The sequence below is a fragment of the Arachis stenosperma genome, chromosome 7 (assembly GCF_014773155.1).
Source record: "Arachis stenosperma cultivar V10309 chromosome 7, arast.V10309.gnm1.PFL2, whole genome shotgun sequence".
Lineage (NCBI taxonomy): Eukaryota > Viridiplantae > Streptophyta > Magnoliopsida > Fabales > Fabaceae > Arachis > Arachis stenosperma.
The window spans coordinates 4,944,016-4,964,913 of NC_080383.1; the positions used below are offsets into that span (position 1 = coordinate 4,944,016).

The 20,898-nt window shown below is 29.7% G+C and overlaps 2 protein-coding genes across 2 annotated transcripts; both read left to right on the forward strand.

Annotated features, from left to right (window-relative positions):
• Positions 1–3,258: 3,258 nt before the first annotated feature.
• On the forward strand, positions 3,259–8,521 carry LOC130940432 (leucine-rich repeat receptor-like serine/threonine-protein kinase BAM3). Its single transcript, XM_057868561.1, has 2 exons — positions 3,259–5,940; positions 7,655–8,521. Exons 1-2 carry the CDS (start codon positions 3,291–3,293, stop codon positions 8,008–8,010), a joined length of 3,006 nt encoding a protein of 1,001 aa, XP_057724544.1. The 5' UTR covers positions 3,259–3,290; the 3' UTR covers positions 8,011–8,521.
• An 8,900-nt stretch (positions 8,522–17,421) lies between these two features.
• On the forward strand, positions 17,422–18,960 carry LOC130939254 (pentatricopeptide repeat-containing protein At2g34400-like). The gene has a single exon (XM_057867373.1). The coding sequence runs from the start codon at positions 17,422–17,424 to the stop codon at positions 18,958–18,960; it is 1,539 nt and encodes a 512-aa protein (XP_057723356.1).
• Positions 18,961–20,898: the final 1,938 nt, after the last annotated feature.

The following is a 20,898-nucleotide window of genomic DNA, read 5'->3' on the forward strand; positions in this document are numbered from 1 at the left end:
CAAAATGAGAGATTAATGCAGCTGGATCCACCCCCCACTTTTTAAATTTCATTTCTCAACCTTGTTTTTTTTTTACTATATATGAGTAAAATAATAAATAAATTCTTAAAAATTTATATTTCGGATAGATTAATCTCTAAGAAAAATATGAATAAAATTTTTTATAATAACAAACATAAATAAATTAGTTTAAATTACGATTTTTTTATTATAATTTTATTAGTTTTTTTTTTAAGAATTAATTTTTTTTATTACTTTACTCTATAAATAAATATAATAATATATGCATATATGTAGAGAGAGATCATTCATAACACAATTTAAGGAAAAGTAAACCTCCAATGGTTAAAGATGGCTCCTTTACTTCATCTTCATCTAATTGAGTAACCAATTTGTTAGTAACTTTTCCATAATCATTCCTTGATTTAAATCAATGATTTGATAATATGTTTGATATGTTTAATGAAAACATACACGTGCTAGTGCTTCTTTAATCTGCTTTTGATTGATTACTATTTACTAACCTGATAATGTCCCCCCCCCCCCCCCCTCTCTCTTTTGAAAACATAACATGAATTGTTATAATATAATAAGGGCTTGAATTGCCATACAAGATGATGAGGAAAGATTATTAGAAAGACATCCATTGATAAATGTAAATGGAAATATTTAGTAATAAAAAAAATCAGTTAAAAACAGTTATAATTTATCATATTTAGTATTTATTAATTGTTGTGACAATTAATAAATTTTAAATAAAGTAAATTTTTACTATTTTTTTTTGTTTTCTTAATATTATTAAAATGTAAATTAAATGATAAATACTACACTTTTAGTAACACACAAATTATTATAGATATAACCATTGTTGCTCTTTTGTATTAATTTAAACTTTTGAGATAAACAATTTTATGATATAGCATCAAGAAAATTTTGTTCGAAAAATTTAGAATTTGATTCTGAATAAACTCTAAAAATATAAAAAAAAAAACCATAAAACAAATAACAATAGAACTGATAAATTTTTTTTAGGAAAGAGTTTTCAAAGAATTTTTTTAACACTTAGATTAAACGGCTGAAATTAAAAAAATTAACATTAAAAATTACCTTAAATTAGATATATTTTGTATGAATGATTTCATGACACAAATAACTTTCTCCTTTTATAATTATGGTTATTCATATAAAAGAATACAACTAATCAATCTTTAGTTAATTAATATTAATTTTTTTTAAGATTTATAATTTAAAATTTAAGATAAACAACTTTATATTAAAAAAAGTTAACTAATTCATCAATATTAGTTCATCTCAACAATATATGTTACTAATTATTCATCAATATTTAAAAAAATCAATATTATCAAACTGATAAAGTTTCTAATAGAGTATAACAATAAATCAATAATAGACTTTATTTAAAAAAATGCATTTTACTAATTAAAATTGAAACAGAAAATATCCATTTTCATATTTATGTTTTTGTATTTTTGTTTATGTTTCAGAGAAGTAATATCCAAAAGTCAGAGTCACAAGGTAAGATTGAAAAACATTATAATAACATTATTATGTCACAATGTAATGTATCTTTTAACTCTATAACATTAAAATATAAAATATAAATCTCTTCCACACATTTAAAAACAAAAATAGGTACACTCACCTTGCACATTCTTATGATCTCATTGATTCACACGATTGGTACCTAAAATATGGTTTAAGATTATATCGTATCACCTGCTTCAAGATTCCAAAATCTTATTCAGCATCTTATTGGACTAGGTAAATATATGATTAAATTATTCGGTTAGTTTCTATAATTTTATAAAATTTATAATTAAATTTTTGTATTTTTTAATTAGATATTTGTACTGTGTTTAATTTATTAATTAAGTTTTTTTATATAAAAAATATTAAAATTATTAAAATATTTTTATAAAAAAATATGTAATTAAAGATGTAATCAAATTTTTAATCGTTGATACTTTTAATTTATAAAAAAATATTTATTTAATTTTAATATTTTTTATACTAAAAATATCTAATTATAAAACTAAAAATAATATAAACACTTAATTAAAAAATATAAAGATTTAATTATGATTTTTTTAAATATAATATATCAAATAATAAAAGTAATAGTGTTGCCAATGGGCTCAAGAAGACAAGAACCGACATAATACCAAAGAAACATTATTAACTGGTTATATATCAAAAATGGTCTGTGGTTATGCATTTTTCTATCCAAACACCACTTTTGCTTTTGCTTTTTAGAAAGCTAAAGATGACACCAAAGTTGCGTGTGTTTATGTATGTGTGTGCGTGAATGTGGGGAAAAATAAAAAGAAAAGAGAGGGGAAAAAAAAAAAGAGACATAGGATGCTGTTGCAAGAAAAATATTTACATAATATATTAGAATATATTTTTTAATGTGTATTTCAAAAGTACTTAAAATTATTTATTTATATTTGAAAGTTATATGAAAGTTTAAGAATGAGTGAATGTTAAATAAGACATAACATAAATATTTATATCTATTCTATATATAATGGGAATAATTAGTTTTTTTGAAATATTTTTTACTATATATAATTCATAATTCTTTTGTTATTTTCAAAATTTGAATACAAAATATTTTAGTTAAGTTATAAATCACTTATCATTTTAATTAATTTTTTTAATTATTTTTACACATATTTAACAAATAAAAGAGTGAATTAATATGCATGTTAGTGTCTACTTATATACTAGTAAAAATAAAGAGAACAAAAATATTTTGAAATGGATTAGTATATTCCAAAAAATAAATATTTTCTCTTTTTAAAAATACAAATAGAAAAGTTGTGTAATTTTTATATACATCATGGAAAAAATAAGGTGGAAACTCACGTGCAGTCGACTTCACGTAAAGTTGATAGTTGAGAGCCATTAGATGGTTCGACTGATTTTACTAAGTTTTCATTTAACGGTTTTCAGCTATCAACTTCACGTGAAGTCGACTGCACAAAAAATAATTATTTTCTTATATTAATTTATCAGCACAAAATAGTTAAAATAATAAAAGATTTTTTTTTTTTCCATTCTATTTTGTTTATTTATAGAAAGTTAGATGTGCGTGCAAAGCATATGTATATGTTTGCTTGTTATTTTGGTTTGGTTTGGTTTTGTTTATGCATCTTCCAATTTCATCACACAAACTTAAAGCTACAACCTTTCTTCTCTCTGCATATTCATATTCCAACTTCACTAGTATCTTCTTTTCTTAGCTTAGCTTCCTCTTGAATACTAACATGGCTGCTACTCCTTCTTCTTTCAGTTTTGCACTCTTTGCCTTTCTTTTTCTTCTATCTCTCACTTACCCTTCTTGTGTTTCTTCATTTCCTATGTCCTTGAGAAGTCAAGCTTCAATCTTGGTTTCTCTCAAACAAGGTTTTGAAGTCAACAACAACACTTCTATTTTGTCACTCAAGACTTGGGACATGTCCAACTACATGTCCCTTTGCACTACTTGGGAAGGTGTCAAGTGCGACCACAGAAATGTTTCTGTGGTCGCACTTGACATATCCAACCTCAACCTCTCCGGGTTGCTTTCGCCGGCCATCACGGGACTAAAGAGCCTTGTCAATGTCTCTGTGGCCGGCAACGCGCTCTCCGGAGAGTTCCCTAATGATATCCACAAACTACCATTGCTGAAATACTTGAACATATCCAACAACATGTTTAGTGGAAGTTTGAGTAGTTGGCAATTCAATGAACTCAAGGAGCTTGAGGTTCTTGATGCCTATGACAACATGTTCAACGGATCACTCCCTCTTGGTGTCACTAATCTCCATAGCCTCAAGTACTTGAGTTTTGGCGGGAACTACTTCAATGGATCAATCCCTTCAAGCTATGGAACATTGTTTCAGCTCAATTATCTTTCTCTAGCAGGGAATGATTTGAGAGGTTTCATACCAATTGAGCTTGGAGACTTAACCAACTTGACACAACTTTTCTTGGGATATTACAACCAATTTGATGGTGGAATTCCAAAAGAGTTTGGTAGGTTGACCAACCTGGTCCATCTGGACCTTGCGAATTGCGGCTTGCAAGGTCCAGTTCCGGCCGAGTTGGGCAACCTTAACAAGTTGGACACACTTTTCTTGCAAACAAATCAGCTAAGTGGAACAATCCCTCCTCAATTGGGGAATTTGAGCAGCTTGAAGTCTCTTGATCTTTCAAACAATGAGCTAACAGGTGAAATCCCATTTGAGTTCCAAGGCCTAAAAGAGCTTACACTATTGAACCTATTCATCAATAGATTGCATGGTGAGATTCCAAGTTTCATTGCTGAGATGCCTAATTTGCAAGTGCTGAAGCTTTGGCAGAACAACTTCACTGGTTCAATTCCTTCAAGGCTTGGACAGAATGGTAAATTAACTGAACTTGATCTTTCAACAAACAAGCTCACAGGACTAGTTCCAAGGTCTCTTTGTTTTGGTAAGAAGCTCAAGATTCTGATTTTGCTCAACAACTTTCTCTTTGGATCTTTGCCTAATGATCTTGGTGAATGCTACACACTTGAGAGAGTTAGATTGGGACAGAACTACTTAACAGGTTCAATACCAAATGGATTTCTCTATTTGCCTCAACTATCTCTTTTGGAACTTCAGAACAATTATCTGAGTGGTTTTCTTCCAAGAAGCACTGATGCACCTTCATCAAAGCTAGGACAGTTGAATCTTTCCAATAATCGCTTATCCGGGACCCTGCCGCCTTCAATCGAAAAGTTTCCTGATTTGGAAATCCTTCTTCTTCATGGAAACAGATTCTCAGGTGAAATTCCACCAGATATAGGCAAGTTAAAGAGTGTTCTCAAGATGGATTTGAGTGTTAACAACTTTTCAGGTACTATTCCTCCTGAGATTGGTAAACTTTCATTGCTGACATACTTAGATTTGAGCCAAAACCAACTATCTGGTCCAATACCAATTCAGGTTTCTCAGATTCACATATTGAATTATCTTAATGTCTCATGGAACCATTTGAATCAGAGCCTTCCAAAGGAACTTGGATCCTTAAAAGGCTTAACTTCAGCAGATTTTTCTCACAACAATTTCTCTGGTTCAATCCCTGAACTTGGTCAATTCTCAGTGTTCAATTCAACTTCCTTTGAGGGAAATCCTCAGCTATGTGGATATGACATGAATCCATGCAACAATTCCTCATCATCAGTGTCACAATCTCATGTCAAGGCCAATTCGAAATCCGGGGTTCCGGGGAAATACAAGCTTCTATTCGCGCTCGCCCTTTTAGGCTGCTCATTGGTGTTTGCCACTCTGGCAATCATCAAGAGCAGAAAATCGAGGCGAGGCGCGAATTCGTGGAAGCTAACAGCATTCCAGAAGCTTGAATATGGAAGTGAGGACATCATAAGTTGCATCAAAGAGAGCAATGTGATAGGAAGAGGTGGAGCAGGAGTTGTATATGGAGGAACAATGCCAAATGGAGAACAAGTAGCAGTTAAGAAGCTTCTAGGAATCAACAAAGGTTGTTCACATGACAATGGTTTATCAGCAGAGATTAAAACTCTAGGGAGAATCAGACACAGATACATTGTAAGATTACTTGCATTTTGTTCAAACAAAGAGGACAATTTGCTTGTTTATGAGTACATGCCAAATGGAACCTTAGGTGAAGTTTTGCATGGCAAAAGAGGTGAGTTTCTTGGTTGGGAAACTAGGCTCAAGATTGCAATAGAAGCTGCTAAAGGCCTTTGTTATTTGCACCATGATTGTTCTCCCCTCATCATTCATAGGGATGTTAAGTCCAATAACATTTTATTGAACTCTCATTTTGAGGCTCATGTTGCTGATTTTGGACTTGCTAAGTTCTTGCATGACTCTGCTGCTTCTCAGTGCATGTCTTCCATTGCTGGTTCCTATGGCTACATTGCTCCAGGTATATTTCTAAATTCAACTTTGTTACGTGTACATCAAAATTTACTATTACACAAAATATATATATATATAAAAAATTGGTTTAATTATCTTGGTAGTCTTTATAATTTTATTAAATTTTTATCGTTTACAAATTTGTAATTTAAGTCCTCGTATTAGATATAAATTTTTAGTAAGGTCTTTTTTAAATTTTTTCTTTTAAAAAATATAATTTTTTTAAATACTTATTTTTATGTTTAATATAGGATGACTGTGAAATATTTTAAAAGTAAATATTCTAAAATATTAGTATTTTATACAAATAATAATTAGTACAGATTTAATTATAAAATTTTATTTAATATAAAAATTCAGTTACAAGTATTTAAATTATAAAGATCTAATTAAAACTTTTATAAGAGTATAAAAATTAATAGAATAATTAAATGTTGAAAATATTTAAAATTAAAATTATGTATAAAAATTGGTTTAATTATTTTGTTAGTCTTTATAACTTTTTATTAAATTTTTATTGCTTAAAAATTTGTAATTTGTATAAAGTTTTAATAAAGTCTTTTTTAACTTTTTTTCTTTTAAAAATATACATTTTTTTCAAATATTTATTTTTATGTTTAATATAGGATGACTTGTGAAATATTTTAAAAGTAAATATTCTAAAATATTAGTATTTTATACAAATAATAATTAGTACAGATTTAATTATAAATTTTTATTTAATATAAAAATTCAATTATAAATATTTAAATTATAAAGATCTAATTAAAACTTTTATAAGAGTATAGAAATTAATAGAATAATTAACTTTTGAAAATGTTTAAAATTATGTATAAATATATGATAATTGATTTAGTGATTTTTTTTATAAACTAGATGTTGTTTTTAAAGTTATTTCAAAATGAAAGGTCAAAGGGAATCTTGAAAGAAAATGTTGCATGGTTTATATATTCTTTCTTCTTTAGCAGTGCTGCAAGAATAGCATATACTTTGGATTACTTGTTGTTTTTCTGGGTCCACATGCATACACTCTCTGCATCTACGTGAATTCCTAGAGACTACTTACTCACCCAAATTAAAGGTTCCACTAACACAAAGGAATTTTCTTTTGCTTTTTTTTTTTTCTCTAAATGGGTTTTGTGTTTGTGCTTTTGCATGCCTTGAAACCATAAATACTCTGAATTATTCAAAACATTGCACCTTTTTTTTTTTCTTTTTTTTTTTGACCAACTAACTCCCTCTATTATTATTACATATCATATATAATTATATATGGTATATGCCTATATATATTTTTATTATATATATATAGTTTTTTCATCAAGGTTCCTGCCTGGGATCTAAAAGATATGCTTTCCCAAAACCCAAGAAAAAGAAGCATGAGCATGGTACAATAATAGATTCATCTAGATTATCTTTTCATAAATTTTAATTTAATTTTACAGTAACTTTTTTTATTATTGTTTCAAAATTCAAAATGAAGCTTCTTCTCTAGCTTTTATATATAATAATTATTAGTTTCTATATATGTCTTCCCACCCTCACTCACATGGTGTATGTCCTTATAATTTTATTTATAAATAACTTTAATTTCTATTAAAATAATTAGTGTAATTTGTCTATATATTTAATAAAAATTTAACTATATCATATTATATATCTATTTGTTGCTCCATCTTACTGTGTTGAGCTTTTTTTATTAATATGCATAATTTTTGCAGAATATGCATACACATTGAAAGTAGACGAGAAAAGTGATGTGTATAGTTTTGGAGTGGTGCTGCTAGAGCTTCTCACCGGAAGAAGGCCGGTGGGCGGCGATTTCGGCGAAGAAGGGCTAGACATAGTTCAATGGACAAAGCTCCAAACAAATTGGAACAAAGAGAAGGTGGTGAAGATCCTTGATGAGAGGCTAAACCAACACAATAAAATCCCAATGGATGAGGCAATGCAAGTGTTCTTTGTGGCAATGTTATGTGTTCAAGAACAAAGTGTGGAGAGACCAACCATGAGGGAAGTTGTTGACATGCTTGCACAAGCAAAACAACCAAACACATTTCAAATAACAACAATATGATAAAAAAAAAAAAGTGTATGTCTAGGGTTTATGTTAGATTCAATTTTTATCACTACTAGGAATTTACGGTGCATTTGGTTTGCGTTTTTATTTTTTGTTTTTATTTTTAATATTTTTTATTTTTTGAATGTTGTGAAGAAAAAAGAAAAACAGTGAAAACAATAAAATTGTTTTTTTTTTGTTTTCACATTTTTTTTTTCTTCATAAAATTTTGAAAATAGAAATTATTAAAAAAAAACGAAAAATGAAAATATGAACCAAACACGTCCTTAATTTTGTCCTTTGAGTTTTCCATTTTCTGTTTTTTTTTTAACTCTTATTAACACTTATTAGCACTAGAGTGAGAGTGAAGCAAGAGTAATGTGTTGTGAGAACATTATTGAAAAAGTGTCACTATATATATAGTTGGACGATGATAAATTAGACAAAGAGAGGGGGTGGGATCAATGTTAATACCAAAACTCAAGTTTGTATCATACATTGGGATTGAGAATGAAGTTTGACTTCTTGGTTTGTGTTTGCTAATTGAGAAATGTTTATTTCTTCAGTTCTTTTTTTTAGGTAAACCAAGTTGATGAGATATATGAGATTCATAAAATCTTTGTTCAGCATTTTAGTTAAAAATTTAATTTTAATATACTAATAATGTAAAATATTTTATACAATTATGTAATCTCAATTATTTTTTTAGTAGTTAATTATTAACGTAGTCAATGTAAAAGGAAATTATTTTTGCTAATGTGATGTTATGCGATTGAATGCACGTGTAAAACGATTTACATTGACAGTACATAAATTTTTTTTTATTTAATACTATTTTCATTGAAAAATAACTAGGCATGTTTTAAGATTTTAGTTATTAAGAAAAGTATACAACTCTAAAAAAGAATTGTATTATTTTATAGACAAATGTTTTTTTTAGTAAACAATTGTGAAATAATTATTACAAATTGAACGAGATAATTAAAACATAGGGTAATTGAAGAAAATAACCAATTAATTAATGTTGTATTAAAACATCAAAATGATAAATATTATTTCACAATAATTTAACCTTAATTAATAATTATTTATGGAGAGACAAATTATTGAAATAATGGAGTATATCGATTGTGTACACATAATAATGTATTCTGGTGACTTATCTATAGCTTTCCTGCATAATTATATATTCACCTTATGCATCTGATGAAAATAATAATGAAATATGATGATGTCAAATGTTTTGGCATGAGGTAAATTTTTGTTAATAATTATTACAGTCATTTTTTTTAATCATCTCTGGTACCCCATAATTCAAATGTTTTGGCATGAGGTAAATTTAACTAGTATGTCTTGTCACTTTCGTAGGAAATTATTATTACTTTTCTTTTTTGGTTGGCATGGAATTACTTTTTTTTTATATAATAAGTATAAGGGTAAAGTATACTTTTTGTCCTGAAGTTTGACAAAAATTTTAAAAATATCCCTAAGTTTTATTTTGTTTCAATTTTGTCCCAAAAGTTTTCGATTTGCATCAAATATACCCTTAACGGCTTATTTTTCAAAAAATTTAAGGCCAATTCAACAACAATTTCATAAGAATAACCCTCAACACAAGCAAATCAAACATAATTTTCATGTATTATTGTTAGATTGGTCTTAAATTTTTTAAAAATTTAGCCGTTAATGGTGTATTTAATGCAAATCGAAAACTTTTGGGACAAAATTGAAACAACATAAAACTTAAGGATATTTTTAAAATTTTTGTCAAACATTAGGAACAAAAAATATACTTTATTTCATTATATATTTATTTATCGATATAAAATAAAATAATTACATAAATTTCAGTTGAAATACTACGCTATCCTTTTAATAATATTTTAACTAATATTAGTTAGATTTTTACGTTCTTCAAAAGATATATTTATCTTTCTACAACTATATGAGAATATATAAATTTGTAATCTTAAACTTTTTTTTTTAACGGATTTTCTTTCTTTTCAAAGTTTTAGAAAACACAGAAAAATTTGTTTATTTTCTGATTTTTTTAAACACAAAAAAAGAATAAAAAATAAAATAAACATTAAAAAAATATGTCTTTTATCTCTGAAACTACATTAATTCTGTTACATGTACATTTTTTTTATAATAGACAATTATTTTGATATCAATATGTTTTTAACAACTAATATGCATTCTTTTTTGTTAATTAGAAATAGTTTTAAATATAGAAGAAATTTTTCTTTTACATGATAAAATTCATTTTTAAATATATAATTAATTAATAATAATTAATAGTTATATTTTTATATGAATGTCAAAATATGTAGTGTACACATAATATTATTAAAAACACATAATCTAACGGCTAAAATTTTTAGATATGGATAACTTTAATATAAAATACGACAATATTTGTTCATTTTGATATTTTATACTGTTATGATAGTAGTACAAAATATTACTGACGTTTTGTAAAAAAATATTTTTTTAAATATAAAAAGATAAAACATCACTAATGTTTTGTAAAAAAATATATTTTTTAATTATAAAAAGATAAAATGTCACTGATATTTTGTAAAAAAAATATTATTTTAGTTATAAAATAAGAAAATGTAATTGACATTTTGTAAAAAAATGTAATTGACATTTTAATTATATAAAGAAAAAATGTCACTATCGTTTTGTAAACACTAAACACCCACAATAATATTTAACACCTAGTTTAGATCATCTTTAAAGACTTTATCACTCATAATCTAATATACAAAAATAAAAGTTCTACTCTAACTACCTATTTTATTTTATTTTTTTGGCGTAGATTGTAGAATCTAACTAGCTAGGTACCATACTTGTGTTGTAATTTATACGTAGGTGGAGGTGGTTTGGGCCTACACTAGCTAGTAAGTACGTTTTTTTGTTGGGACTAGAGCTAGTAAGTACTTTAAACATTTGAGCCACCTAACACTGATCCCTAGAATCCTTTTCCAGGAACCTGGGTCCATGACCAAAACATCTTTTTGGGCCCAATTTTTCTTGGTTGTTTAACCCAATATTAGTTCAATTAATTCTCTGACAAAAAACAAATCAATTAATTCCGACCAAAAATATTTACTAATTAACTTTTGAGTACCATTTGTACCTGAGGAAAGTTCTTGATGTGACAAATATATCCAGGAAATAACAAAATTGAAATTATTATTATAAAAGATCGATTTTATATGACAAAATTATTTAAGTCCTAAAAAATTATCTAAAAATCTAAAATTATCCTTTTTAACCTAATTCAGTCTATCTTAATCTTTAACCCTTTATCTATGAAAAAATTCTTCAATTCCTCTCCATATCGCCATCATCATCACTACCGTCCCCACTATTCTTTTTATTCCACTTCATTAACAACTTTTTTAACCAAAGCCAACCTGTATAACTAATTAATACTGAGAAGAAACAAATTTCTAAAACTAAAAAATCAATAGGCGTTTTCATTTCTAGAATTATACTACATTCTCATAACCTCGAACAACATGAAAGCATCAACGCAAGCGTATTGAACCTGTTTTGCTATGAGCCACACGTTATTCCACGACTCCGATTGACCTTCTAAGGCTTCTCAATCTCCAATTCGTGCACTCTTTTCGCAAGCCTCTTTAGACCGCTCTCTTCATCTCACTCTCACCCAGCATGCTCTCCGCCAGACCACTGTCGTCACTTTCTTTTATTTATCACCACCATTCTCCTCCTTTTCTTCATTGAGAAAATCTTAGCTTCCCCTTTCTTCTCTTTATCACTGTCTTCGCCGCGTCCTTTGGGCTCGCTGCTGTTGTCGCTGCACCTGGAACAGTTGGCGCTGCCAAGGCACACGCAACGACGGAAGAGAAAACAGAGTTTGACATTGATCGATGAGGTTTTGAGCAACATGAGAGTCGTTGTGATTAAGACTGTGAAAGAATTGATGTGTGCGCATCATGTTGTGTTTTCCATACTTTTTCATATAAGAAATAAATTCATAATGCTTAATTATGGAGTGTTTTTGGTGCTTAAGTTGGAAATTACTTTTATTCCTTTAATTTGATGAATTTTGTAGAAAATAAGAGAAAAAGAAGCAAAAAATACAAAACAAACTCAAAAGAAGAAAAGAAGAAATTTTGGACACGCTTTGAAACTTTGGATACACTTTGAAGTCTTGGACCACGCTTTTGAAAGCGTGCCAAGGGCGTGTGGAGTGGCGTGCACTATGGCGTGTGAACCCAAGTGTGGACGGGCGTATATGTGTGTGTGTGTGTGCTTAGCGTGCACTATGGCAGCGTTTGATTTGAGAGTCATAAACACTGAGACATAGATACGGTAGTACATGTTCATTGTTTGTTTACTGAGACATGGATTTTTAGCAGACACGGAAGGACACGCAAGTACACAAATACAAAAAATTTGTGTACTGGACCAAAGGGTGGAACACAAACTTTTAGACACAGACACAATTTTTTTCCATTTTTTTTTTCAGTTTTTCCCTGTACAGATATTCTTTCTCCTTCTTCCATTTTTCACGTTATTCCTCTCTCTGCATCAGTTCCTCTTCCGTTTCTCCCTCATACTCAAACCACCATCTTCACTTTTCTCCTCCCTTTCTCCAACCAAACAACCATTGCCTCTCTTCCTTCTCTTTTTCTTCTCTCTTTTTTCTTTGTTCTTCACTTCTATTTCATCACCGCTGGCGTCGCCTTTTGCCATGGTTGCTTTTAGAACTGTTTTTCACGATATCTCCAGATTCGTTGTTCTTCTTCTTTCTCTTTGAGTCTGTCACGTTCACTTCTCATTACCGCATCTCTCCTACTCTTTCTCTTTGTCTGCTCTTTTTCTGATTTGTTTTAATTTTTTTTCTTAAAAAAATAATTGTTGAATTAATTATTAAATAGAGTTCTTGCAGCCATTGATGGTTAAATTTATTGTTCAAATTATTAAATTTTTTTGTTATTTATTTTTTTTGGATTGACGAAGAGTCTAGTAAATAGTAATGGTGGTGGTAAAGGTAGATGATGAGGATATTATAGTCTTTTTAATAATTTATGTGTCTTGTGTGTTCATGTTCCAAACATAAAATATGTATACATGTATTTTGTGTGTGTATCTTTTTTATTTATGTCTCAGTGTCTATGTCATTTGGTATACACTAACCAAACGCAGCCTATGGTATGTGGAGTGGCGTCTCTTAAACTACACGTTTTCGAGCCTCCAAAAGTGCAATATGAATGTGTGGAAGACGTGCTGAGAAGTGGCATGCTGGACAACTTCCTAGAGGACAAATTCTTGCAATCTGGGCATGTGGAGGGCGTGCAAGAGAAGCGACACACTGGGCCATACTTCAACCACACTCCATAGTGGACACTGGATCCGAGGGTACAAATCACTATTCTTTTAGTGTTACAAACCCGGCGTGTGGCTGGCGTGCCTGGGAAGTGGCATGCTGGGCCAACTTTCCAGAGGACAATTTCCTGCAAACACGCAGGGTGACCTCTTCACTTTCAAAAGATCATAACTTGAGATACATAGGTCCAAATGACGTGCTTCTAATGGCGTTAAAAAGCTGACTTTCAGAATTTTCCAACGATATATAATAGTCCATAGTGGACACTGAATATGAGGGTGAAAATCACTAATCTTTCAGTTTTGCAAGGTTGGCATGTAGCCAGCGTATAGAATTTCACATGCCCTTGAACCTGTAAACACGCTAGACTGACCTCTTCACCTTCAAAAGAGTATAACTTGAGTTAGAGAGATCCAAATGACGCGCTTTAAGTGGCGTCAGAAAGCTGACTTTTAGAATTTTTTAACAATATATAATAGTTTATAATGAATATTCAGTTTGGGGCCGCGAATGACCCCATCTTTCAACATTGCAAGGTTGGCGTGTGGACTGAAGTGCGGAGTGTAGTAGCACACCAGACCAACTTTCCAAGGAGAGGTCCAAACCTTTAAAAGTCCAAAGTGTCACCAAAGTACTACTTCAAAGGCACTCCACATTGAGCCACTTCCAGAACCCTAATTCCTTCATTTATTCTTCAATTTTTCAAGTCCCCAATAAGAGAATAAAAACTTCACAAGTCCAACCTTCAACCAAGTCCACTCTAACCTTCATCCAAGCCACAATTCACAATCAATCAAAGCCCAAAGGCCCACTAACAAGCAATCAAGGTCACAAGAATCTTCTAGAAGTAGTTGAAAAATTTATATTTGATGTAATTTGAATTAAATTTCATTTGAATTTGTAATTTAGGATAGCTATAAATAGGATTTTAGATTCATCTTTTAGACCACCTCCTTGGAGGGGAGTCTTTCACCCTCATTCTCTTCTTCTCTTGCATTTTCTTTTATACACCTTTGTAAATATTTTGTTACGAGTCTCTAACTCTTTTTATTGGAAAAGAGAGCTCTATTACAATTTAATGGATTAACTTATTTTCATTATTCATCTTCAGTTCTTCCTTTCTTGTTTCTTTAGAAAGATTTTTCGTTCTTCATTTCAAGGATTCAAATGTCTTGAGAGAGAATTTGAATCTCACATGAATTCCATGGGAATTGAAAGAGGATTATGGAATTGGGGCTTGAGGATCTTTCTCCCAATTCTTATGAATTTGAGTTGGGATTGATATGTGACATGTAATCAACTTATAACTTGATTCATGAAATTGTGTGGCTCTAAATTAAATTAGATACTAATCTTCATCTCTTCTCATGAGCAATTATATCAAGACATTGACAATTGATCAAGTTAAGAGAAATTGAATTGTCAAGACATTGGAATTCAGTTACTTATGATTTGCCAAGAGATCAATGAATGCATAATTGAAGAGGAGATGAAATTTATTGATCCTGAGAATGCAATATCTCTTGATCCCTATGTTCTTTTCATTCTTAATTCTAATTATTTACCTTCTTACACATTATTTTCTTGCACTTTATTTTCTTACACTTTATTTTTCTGTACTTTACTTTTTTTGTAATTTAAATTCCAAATTTTTTACATTTTCGTCAATTTACTTTCTTGTTATTTTATTGCTTTATTTACTTTTTGTTCTTTAATTACTCATTATTTAAATATGACTGTCTAACTAGAATAATCAATTAACTATTGTGTGCTTAATCCGTTAATTTTGATAGAATCAACACTCACTCACCATGAATTTATTACTTGATACGACTCGGTGCACTTATCGATAATTCTACAGAATATTGACTTTATAAATTCCGTATCAAGGATTGACTAGCCTTGTGCTAAAGGAAGTGAAGAAATTGATAGAAGGTTTGCCGAAGTAATTTAACAAATAAGTTTTGAAGGATGAAGCTGATGAAACAAAGAAGTAGCTTGAAGAAGCTGGTGCCAAAAAGGGTTAGAGATTATGTGCTTGTTTGGGCGCCATTATGTGGATAAAAAAAAGATATTTTTTCAATAAGCAAAAATCTTTTTTATTTTTTAGTATGTTTGAAAAATTTCTAGTAGTAAAAGTAAAAGCATTAGAAAAATAAAAAAATATTTTTTTGAGAAGTTATAATTTACATTTTTTTTAAAAGATATTTTTTCTTAAAAAAAAGATGTTTTTCATATAATAAATAAACAAAGAAGTATTTTTATATTGTTATACCCAAACATAATTGATAAATAAAAAAATATTTTTATATGAGATACCCAAACATAAAATTACTTTTACTTTTTCATAAGATCTTTTAAAAAAAGATAACTCAAAAAAAGATCTTTTCTTAGAAACTCACCCAAACAAGCTCTATAATGACTTGGGTTAGGTTAACAAGGATAATTTGAGATTTTTTAGTAGGTTTTTAGGATTTTGAAAGTTTTGTCACACAAAGCCAATCTTTCGTAGGTATAACTTCAATTGTATTGTTTTGTGGCTATATTTATCAAATACAGTTAACTCACTTGGGTTGGTTAAGTGGTCAATTTATTCGCCTGCTTAAGTATGTGTCGAAAGTTTAAATTTTTTGTATATATAGTAATGTCATTGACTAATGACAGACCTTTAGATAGAGTTTAAATCTGTGACAAATTAGTCTTTGTACTATCAAAAGATTCTGTAAATAACAAAAAAAAAAAATAAATACATTTACATGAGAAAGCATCTAGTCCTTTTCACACAGAAACACAACCTCAGATGAATGCTTTGATTTTATGAAGCTTGGTCACTAACTCACACTATCAATTTATATGTATATAAACAACCAAAAAAAATTATATATATAAAAAGTTCACGTTGGTCAACATCAATCTGTTATGTATTAAATATGAATAAAGTAGGATTTATCAACTTGTAAGATTTGTATTTGTTGGCCATTGTTAACATGTGATATCACGTTATTAAAACATATTTAGGTGGTGTTTGTTTTGAGGTATTGAGATAGAGATGGAGATTGAGACTGAATATCATGTTTGTTGGTTTAAAAATTGATATTAAAATTTTTATTTTTCTTTCCAAAATTTTAATATTTCAGTATTTTTAAAATTTGGAGACACAGGGGACTAAAATTTTTAGACATAGAGATTAAAACTTTAATAATATTTTATACTTAAAATATCTTCATTTTAATTAATTAATTCTAATTTTATCTTTTGTATAAATTAAATTAGAAGTTCATTCTTATTTTAATTTTTATCTCCCACTTTGCACCAAACAGAATATTAAAATTTATTTTAATTTCTATCTCTTAATCTCTAACTCTCAATCTCAATCTTTATATTTCTATCTTTTCACCAAACGCTATTTTATGATCTAAAGAATATGTCTAGAGTCATAGACAAGACAATCCTTGTTGGGAATTTGTGGCTTCACATCTTAAAGTGAAAGGAATAAACTCTCTAGTGGACAAAGTACCATCCAAGATTTGTGTCTCTACTCTCCTAGTCATTTTGTTGTCCTTAATAATATTTTTAAGATACGTGTTAGATAAATAAATTTATGACAAATTTATAATATATGGGATTAGTCTTTTTTTTTATGAAACTAAAAGACTATTCTATTTTAAATACTTTTAGAATAACAAAATTTTATGTATTTGATTTGAATTTCAAACAAATTTAAGTGTTTACTAATAGATGATTAAGATACAAACCAAAGAAATTTATGAACAAAACCAAGTTAGTTGTTTACTCTTGAGAATTAGCGAGTTTTAAAGGTACTTGTACTTGTTCATATCTCATGCACAAAGCACAAACCTTTGATGCATCTCTTATCAAGATTTGCCTTGAGAACAGTGTCTACCATTGCAACCTTGTCATCCAATCTTTCATGCCAAACACCAATGTTGTCTTTGTTTCCCACAACACCCTTTGTTAGTGATCCCCATTCATGGAACATTGCTATTTCAAGATGTCTCAAGAATCATAGAAACAAAGAAGCCATGATCCTTTTCCTCAAAATGAGGAACAATACTATTCTTGTTAGGCCAGATAACTTCACCTATTCCATTGTTCTCCCCTGTTGTGATCATCTGGGTCTTGTTTATCAAGTTCATTGTGAAATGATCAAGCTTTGTTCGGTTTCAGACACTTGTTTGTGGACTAATCTTATGCAGATGTATGCAAGTTTTGGTGTTTTTGAAGATGCAAGGAAGGTGTTCGATGAAATGCCTGTAAGAGACTTGGTTGCTAGAAATTCTTTGTTGTCTAGTATCTCTAAGTGTGGGCTGAGTGATGACTGCTTCAATTTGTATAAACAGCTATTTGAGGAAGGAGATTTTGGTGACGAGTATACTTATTCTATTGTTTTGGATGCGCTAGCGTCTCAGTCGCAAGTGGTGGAAGCAATGCAAGTCCATTCGAATGTGATCAAGTTGGGGTTCTGTTCTGATGAGTACATTTGTAATTCTTTGTTGGAATTGTATTCTAAGCAAAGTTTAGTGGACTCTGCAATGGCATTGCTTGAGGAGTTACCACATAAGGATGCGTTTTCATGGACAACTATTGTTACTGGCCTTTCACAAAGTGGAAATATGGATGATGCTATCTTCTTGTTTAATAAAATGCAGTCATCTGGTGTGGAGCCTAACTCATTCACCTTTGGCGGCTTGCTTAGCGCATGTGCCGCCACCAACTTGCTACAGAGAGGAAAACAACTCCATGGTCTTGCCATAAAACATGGACTTGAAGATAACTTGGTGGTGGGGGCTGCAATTTTGGATATGTACTTTAAATGCGGCGAGATGGACTATGCATTGATGATGTTTAAGATAATGCCTGAGAAAGATATTGTTGTTTGGAATGGAATGATATGTGGGTATGCTCAGAATGGTGAAGCAAGAAAGGCCTTGAATGTTTATGATGAGATGATGCTATTAAGTTCATCATCAGCATCCGAAATTTCGCCAAACGATGTAACTTTCACTGGTGTGCTTAGTGCATGTTGTCACAGTGGTTTGGTGAAAGAGGGTTGTGAATACTTCAGCCAAATGATTCATATACATAGGATCAAACCCAAAATAGAGCATTATAATTGCATGGTTGACATGCTTGGAAGAGCAGGGTTACTTGAAGAAGCTGAGGCTCTTATGCTACAAATGCCTTATAAGCCTGATGATGTAATGTGGAGTACACTATTGGGAGCATGCAAGATGCATAGGAATTTAACAATGGCAATGAATATATCTCAAAACCTTCATATTAATGGACCATGGAGTTCTTCAAACTATGTGTTGCTTGCAAATTCTTATGCCAATGTTGGTGAATGGAGTGAAACTCAGGAGGTTAGGGAAATGATGAATTTGAGGGGGCTTAAGAAAAGTTCAGGATGTAGTTGGATTGAAATTGGAGGCTACCTAAATCCATTTCTTGCTGGGGATGATAAATCACATTCTCAAATTGAAAGAGAGCATCATCATGCTTTAAAGAGCATGTGTATTCACATGCATGGAATATATGAAGAAAATAATGTGCTGAATTTTGATGCTAATGATGATTGATGGTTCAAAATAGCTTATATTAATACCATTGAGCCTTTATTGTAAATTTATTTCATGTCCTATGGGCTATATTTATATGTTCTATTTCGGATTATATTCACTAATCACTAGTATATCAATATATTCACTTTATTTATTTATTTATTTATTAAATGTGTGTAAAAGTAATAAAAATGAATTAACTGATATGACAAAAGTCTTATTTGGGTTGGGCCTCATGAAGTAATTGTTGGTACTTTTAAAAAGTTTTGAGAATCTGTGCAGCTGTGCTATAATATAATAAAAAATAAAACAAAAATAGAGAAGCACTACATTATTGTGTTTAGTTTTTGGTCCAGGCCTAAAAATATTTTTGACCCAAAAGAGAGGGGAAAAAGAAAAAAAAAAGAGCAACTTTCTTTCAACGTGTTAAGCTATGCTTAAGCCTAACCTTAACACTTCATTATCATTAAAGAAACAAAGACAAAACAAACACTATCATTATTGGGTTATTTTCATCTTAGGACAAAACTGAGGAGAGAATGGGATGGTACAGATGTGCATTCAATGTCCCCTTTGCTTTTTTTGAAGTGTAAAAAATAATTTAAAAAAAGTTGCCCCCAAAATATATATCTTCTATCCTTTTTGTGGTTGTGAGCATAATTAAATCGATAGAAAAATAGTTTTTTTTTTTTAAATAAAAAATCTTTTTTATTTTTTAGTATATTTAGTAAAATTTTAATAATAAAAATGAAAATATTAGAAAAATAACAAATATTTTTTTAAAAAGTTAAAATTTACATCTTTCTTTAAAAGATTTTTTTTTTAGAAAAAAGTTTTTTTTACATAATAAATAAACAACAAGTATTTTTATCTTGTTATATCCAAATATAACTGATAAATAAAAAGATATTTTTATATGATATTTTCAAACATAAAATTACTTTTACTTTTTTAAAAAATCTTTTAAAAAAAGATCATTCGAAAAGATATTTTCTTAAAATATTTTAAAATATCTTTTAAAAAAGGATAACTCTAAACAATTTTAATTTGTAAGAACCTGATTTTCAGTAAACAGACTTTTTTTACTATTTTAAATTTACTTTACAAAATTTTGAACCACGGCTTAATAAGAAATAATGAGGCTGGCTCAATGGTGAAAAAAATTAAGAAAAAGGTCATTAATATGGTCAAAATTAACTTTATGAGGGTAATTAATCCCCCTAAGACAAGTTTGACTAGTAAATAATAAATATTAGCTTCTTATTAGTTTATTTTCCTTACTAGAGACTTTTTGAGACAAGAATTCACTTTTAGTGACGGTTTTGCGTGCGTCTAGAAAAACTCTAGTAATCGAAAACCCCGGAATCAGTGGTCAAAATAATTTTTACCCAACTAAATGTGTCTCAAAATTTATATTAGCTATCCATTCATGATTTACTCTTTTAAGAATAGATATTAGCCATTAATTATTTTATAGCACGGTAAAAGTCACCCAAACCGAAATTCTGACTAGTATTTCACAAACGACTCCTAGAGACCCCAAATCTTTTTATTTGACATCCAATTAACTTGCATATCCTTCTCAGCCTCTAGGACGAGACTATCTTAGCCTTTCACCCCGCTCTGCTGTGCTTTTAACCTCGAGTAACTAACTACGGTTAACCGTGGATAAGCTCGACACGTACGTGCTGACCAAGCTTCGTCGTTTTCACGCCCCTTATTCGTTGAAGCTCAGCCCTTGACCACAAAAATTTCAGCCCCTTTTACTATTACAAAATACACTAAGACTTTGATTTTTTATTTAAGGAAGCATTTGCCACAAAATTCACAAAACACTTTACACATTTTTACACTCTTTTGACCAAATTCTTGAGAGAGAAAGAGAGAAAATTATGCACACACTACCTGCGTTTTCAGCCTCTTATCTCACTATTCATACACTATTCTTCAAGTGTT

Excerpts from the sequence above, each read along its gene's own strand:
- LOC130940432 (XM_057868561.1), top strand. The coding sequence starts at position 3,291 with ATGGCTGCTACTCCTTCTTCTTTCAGTTTTGCACTCTTTGCCTTTCTT. Across the intron at positions 5,941-7,654 it reads CTATGGCTACATTGCTCCAG|AATATGCATACACATTGAAA; the intron begins GTATATTTCTAA and ends TAATTTTTGCAG.
- LOC130939254 (XM_057867373.1), top strand. The coding sequence starts at position 17,422 with ATGAGGAACAATACTATTCTTGTTAGGCCAGATAACTTCACCTATTCC.